At 33.3% G+C, this 5,791-nt stretch overlaps 1 protein-coding gene across 1 annotated transcript in view; it reads left to right on the forward strand.

Annotated features, from left to right (window-relative positions):
* The window catches only part of LOTGIDRAFT_234332 (hypothetical protein), an 11,063-nt gene that overhangs the window by 969 nt on the left and 4,303 nt on the right, over positions 1-5,791 (forward strand). Inside the window, exons 2-6 of the mRNA XM_009061630.1 lie at positions 810-1,090; positions 1,222-1,360; positions 1,961-1,987; positions 3,079-3,105; positions 4,196-4,228. Of these exons, the coding sequence (XP_009059878.1) occupies positions 833-1,090; positions 1,222-1,360; positions 1,961-1,987; positions 3,079-3,105; positions 4,196-4,228 (484 nt within the window). The 5' untranslated portion in view covers positions 810-832. The remainder of the gene's footprint in view (positions 1-809; positions 1,091-1,221; positions 1,361-1,960; positions 1,988-3,078; positions 3,106-4,195; positions 4,229-5,791) is intronic.

Raw genomic sequence — 5,791 nt, forward strand, 5'->3', positions numbered from 1 at the left:
TGTAAAAAATTGTAGCCTGTAGAGTGAGCACGAGTTGCACAATATAGCTAATAGAGAAAAACGTCAAGTCAGACACGATATTTCGGTGAAAAATTATCCGATCATCACGAAAATCAATAGGGATCATCTTCATAATGACATTGGCACACAAAATAAAAATCAAAAGAATCTGTAAAAAATTGTAGCCTGTAGAGTGAGCACGAGTTGCACAATATAGCTAATAGAGAAAAACGTCAAGTCAGACACGATATTTCGGTGAAAAATTATCCGATCATCACGAAAATCAATAGGGATCATCTTCATAATGACATTGACACACAAAATAAAAATCAAAAGAATCTGTAAAAAATTGTAGCCTGTAGAGTGAGCACGAGTTGCACAATATAGCTAATAGAGAAAAACATCAAGTCAGACACGATATTTCGGTGAAAAATTATCCGATCATCACGAAAATCAATAGGGATCATCTTCATAATGACATTGACACACAAAATAAAAATCAAAAGAATCCATAAAGAACTGTAGCCTGTAGAGTGAGCACGAGCCAAATGTGAACGGACGGACCGACGGGGTGATTACAATATACGCCCATCTTACGTGTGGGCGTATAAAAACCAGAAAATTAATTTTATGGTCACTATATATTAAGTTGAAGAGTTGTTTATCATAGTTGCAATAATTACAGCTTTCGAGTTTGTTTTGATGTTTATTTTGTTTTGTAGGGTTAATATGTCAATATTGCCCTATAGGATGTTAACAGCAAATCTTAAGTATTTGAAAATTAAATTCAAACCATTCATTGTATTTCACAGAATGTAATGAAACAGACGGCATGAGAGATGCACAAATAATACCCGATTCAAGTATCACTTCACCTACATCACCTAATGTTAACGTAACTCAAATAAGAGATGGTGGTGCAGTTTTCCCTATTGGACAGAACGCAGAAATTGTAATAAATCTCACACAAACATGTAAAATTGAAGTTGAAGTAGGAAGTGTAACTGTTCCTGTAGGCAATGTTGCTTTAATTACCGTTATACCAATTGATTCTGATGGTAATGAAACGACTGTTGCTTCAAAAACTGAAGTAAGTTTTAACATGCACCATATATATCATTTATACTTTTCTAATAACAGTATAATTGTATTTTGTTTAAGAGGATTATTACACTTTTTGTAACTGTTTATTTACTAAATCATTTGATTGAATTATTACAGAATGTTCCTGGAAATATAGCTAGTGTTACTTTCCCTGATGATGTTCGAGCTGCTAAGGTTAAAATTATATTAACTCCAACAGATAGTTCTATACCAATTTCCACTACTGGTGCATTAGAAGTTATAGCCTGTTTTGAATGTAAGTAAAATATTTATACTGAAGTTCTGAAAATATAACGTAAACTGCTCAACTTGGATTTTTGTATCTTTGTTTATAGTTCATATTGGCGTCCTTGTCTATCGATCCGTCCGACCGTCCACATTTCTCGTAAACACTCTAGAAGTCACTAGACTAAACTTGGTGAGATTGTTAGTAATCATCCAGGGATGAACCCTATTGAAAATCAAATAAGCCAAAAAGTATTAAGTATGAGTTATTGACCTTGTTCTTGATAACGCGTTGAAATTTTAGCTCGTAAACGCTCTAGAAGGCATTAAACTTGAGAAATGTTGACGAAACTTGGTGTAAGTGTTTGTAATCACCCAACTATGAACATGGATATTTTTTGTCTAATTTCACTTTAAAATCGCGTTAGATTTTATTCTCTTTCCTCCTAGAGTATGATATTGTCCAAGGGAAGAAAACTGCTATTATTAAAATGAGTCTCATTAAATTTTCGGGTAATAAAAATATAATAAAGTTCTTGAGACCTATCTTGTTGTCTTGGTATATAATTTAATAATTTTGGTATTTAATTAAAATTCTTGGTACATGATATGAATTTCTTGGTATTTGTAGGCGGATCTAACGAATTTACGACTCCAGGTATGTTATCTTATAGTTCTTATTTCCACGTCACTTTGCACACTGCCCTAAATTTTACATTAGGGAAGTACAGATCTGTTTAAAAAGTATGTATGTCTTAACGTAGTTTTCCACATTAGAGAATTTTTCTCTCGATTTCAATGACAAAGTGATCATCTAGTGTCAATATTTTTGATCTTTTTATTTTCTGATGTTGGAAATTTCTTGTTCTTGTATTGTAAATAATATTTTCCCATGTGTTGAGGAACAGGTTTTACCTCGAAAGGATTACACAGGATTATTCTTTGTCTACTGTCACTTCTAAAATCGCGTTAGATTTATTTTCCGTCCTTATCAGTGGCTCAGCCAGGCTTACGCCGAGGTGGGCGAAATATCTGAGATTGGAAGAATTCTAACCTGGTCATGGGACTTTGGCCTGAAAAACTTGTTTTCGGGGCTGCTAATCGGGTATGAAATTTTCCAATTGAAGAAAAACTGTCATAATTAAAATTAGTCAGACCTAACTTATAGTCTTGGTACATAATTTTATGATTTTGGTTATTCAGTCCTATCCCGGAGGAATGACGTCTAGTTTAACTGTAACTTGCATCAATGTCAACTACAGGAGTATAAATCACAACTTTATTTGCATCTTAGTCGGTAAAAACTACAAAAGAACAAAATGAAATACACTTAATACAATCTTACAGTGAAAGATACATGAAATAATGTAATGAAATACGAATTTACGTTTGCAAAATAATGATCCTCATTGCGTTCCGTACTTTTAAAAACTTCAAAAAGGGAATGGATAAAAATGAACTTAAATCAATATCTAGCGATCAAATATATAGTTAAACGTATTTAATAGCATGAAAATAAACAGGTAAGTAAAATTATAAACTTACAGCGTGGTAGAGCTATCTATCTACGGGAAAAGAAGGAATTTAGAATGTAAACACGCCGATTTGTAAAGGTGCTTCCGCTAAAATTATGAACTAATGGGAGATAACTGTAGATTACTACGGCGGTCTAATAAGACAATCGCGACAGAACATTGGTATATAATCAAAATTCTTGCAACTTAAATATAAATTTCTTGGTTATTGTAGAAACGACGACGAGGAGGACGACTCCAGGTATGTTATCTTATAATTCTTATTTTAACGTCACTTTGCACACTGCCCTAAATTTAACATTAGGGAAGTACAGATGTGTTTAAAAAGTATGTATGTCTTAACGTAGTTTTGCACATAAGGGAATTTTCTCTCGGTTTCAATGAGAAAGTGATTGCCGAGCGTCAGAATATTTGATTTTCTGATGCTGGAAATTTCTTGTTCTTGTATTGTAAATAATATTTTCCCATGTGTTGAGGAACAGGTTTTACCTCGAAAGGATTACACAAGATTATTCTTTGTCTACTGTCATTTCTAGATCGCGTTAGATTTATTTTCCGTCCTTATCAGTGGCTCAGCCAGGTTTACGTCCGAGGTGGGCGAAATATCTGAGATTGGAAGAATTTCTAACCTGGTCATGGGACTTTGGCCTGAAAAACTTGTTTTCGGGGCTGCTAATCGGGTATGGAACTTTCCAATTGAAGAAAAACTGCCATAATTAAAATTAGTCAGACCTAACTTATAGTCTTGGTACATAATTTTATGATTTTGGTTATTCAGTCGTATCCCGGAGGAATGACGTCTAGTTTAACTGTAACCCAAATTGCATCAATGTCAACTACAGGAGTATAAATCACAACTTTATTTGCATCTTAGTCGGTAAAAACTACAAAAGAACAAAATGAAAATACACTTAATACAATCTTACAGTGAAAGATACATGAAATAATGTAATGAAATACGAATTTACGTTTGCAAAATAATGATCCCCATTGCGTTCCGTACTTTTAAAAACTTCAAAAAGGGAATGGATAAAAATGCAACTTAAATCAATATCTAGCGATCAAATAAAGAGTTAAACGTATTTAATAGCATAAAAATAAACAGGTAAGTAAAATTATAAACTTACAGCGTGGTAGAGTTATCTATCTACGGGAAAAGAAGGAATTTAGAATGTAAACACGCCGATTTGTAAAGGTGCTTCCGCTAAAATTATGAACTAATGGGAGATAACTGTAGATTACTACGGCGGTCTAATAAGACAATCGCGACAGAACATTGGTATATAATCAAAATTCTTGCAACTTAAATATAAATTTCTTGGTTATTGTAGGAAGGCCAACGACGACGAGGAGGACGACTCCAGGTATGTTATCTTATAATTCTTAGTCACTTTGCACACTGCCCTAAATTTAACATTAGGGAAGTACAGATGTGTTTAAAAAGTATGTATGTCTTAACGTAGTTTTGCACATAAGGGAATTTTCTCCCGGTTTCAATGAGAAAGTGATTGCCGAGCGTCAGAATATTTGATCTTCTGATTTTCTGATGCTGGAAATTTCTTGTTCTTGTATTGTAAATAATATTTTCCCATGTGTTGAGGAACAGGTTTTACCTCGAAAGACTTGCACAGGTTGTTTTATGTCTACTTTCACTTCCAAAATGTAAGATTTATTCTCCGTCCTCCTAGAGTATTGTATCTATTTTTATAGTTTATATTGGCGTCCTTGTCTGTCCGTCCGTCCGTCCATATTTCTCGTAAACACTCTAGAAGGCACTAGACTAAACTTGGTGAGATTGTTAGTAATCATCCAGGGATGAACCCTATTGAAAATCAAATAAGCCAAAAAGTATTTAGTATGAGTTATTGACCTTGTTCTTGATAACGCGTTGAAATTTTAGCTCATAAACAATCTAAAAGGCAGAAAACTTGAGAAATGTTGACGAAACTAGGTTTAATTGTTTGTAATCACCCAACTATGAACTTTATTAAAAACAATACTAATAATAATATCTTTATTTGGGTGAAAATTAGGCCTGTTTTTTTTTACAATTTTAACCTTCAAAGGAACACAATCTATAATATAAAATAAACTAAAAACAACGAAACTACAGTCACAAAAGCTGTAAAACTATTAACAGTTATATATATATATACATTTATCATTCATCTGATTAAAAGATAGCTTGCCAGGCAAGGTAACATACGCCCACTGGCAGCTGTCAGAAATGATTAAACAGTCTTTAGTGACTACAGGGTTGCACAATATAGCTAATAGAGTGAAACGTCAAGTCAGACAAGATATTTCGGTGAAAAATTATCCGATCATCATGAAAATCGATAGGGATCATGTTCATTATAACATTGACATACAAAATAAAAAGAATCTGTAAACAATTGTAGCCTGTAGAGTGAGCACGAGTTGCACAATGTAGCTAATAGAGTAAAACGTCAGGTCAGACACGATATTTCGGTGAAAAATTATCCGATCATCATGAAAATCGATAGATCATCATGAAAATCAATAGGGATCATCTTCATAACGACATAGACATACAAAATAAAAATCAAAAGAATCTGTAAAGAATTGTAGCCTGTAGAGTGAGCACGAGTTGCACAATATAGCTAACAGAGTAAAACGTCAAGTCAGACACGATATTTCGGTGAAAAATTATCCGATCATCACGAAAATCATTAGGGATCATCTTTATAATGACATTGACACACAAAATAAAAATCAAAAGAATCTGTAAAAAATTGTAGCCTGTAGAGTGAGCACGAGTTGCACAATATAGCTAATAGAGAAAAACGTCAAGTCAGACACGATATTTCGGTGAAAAATTATCCGATCATCACGAAAATCAATAGGGATCATCTTCATAATGACATTGGCACACAAAATAAAAATCAAAAGAATCTGAAAAAAAT

This window comes from Lottia gigantea, assembly GCF_000327385.1.
Source record: "Lottia gigantea unplaced genomic scaffold LOTGIsca_49, whole genome shotgun sequence".
Lineage (NCBI taxonomy): Eukaryota > Metazoa > Mollusca > Gastropoda > Lottiidae > Lottia > Lottia gigantea.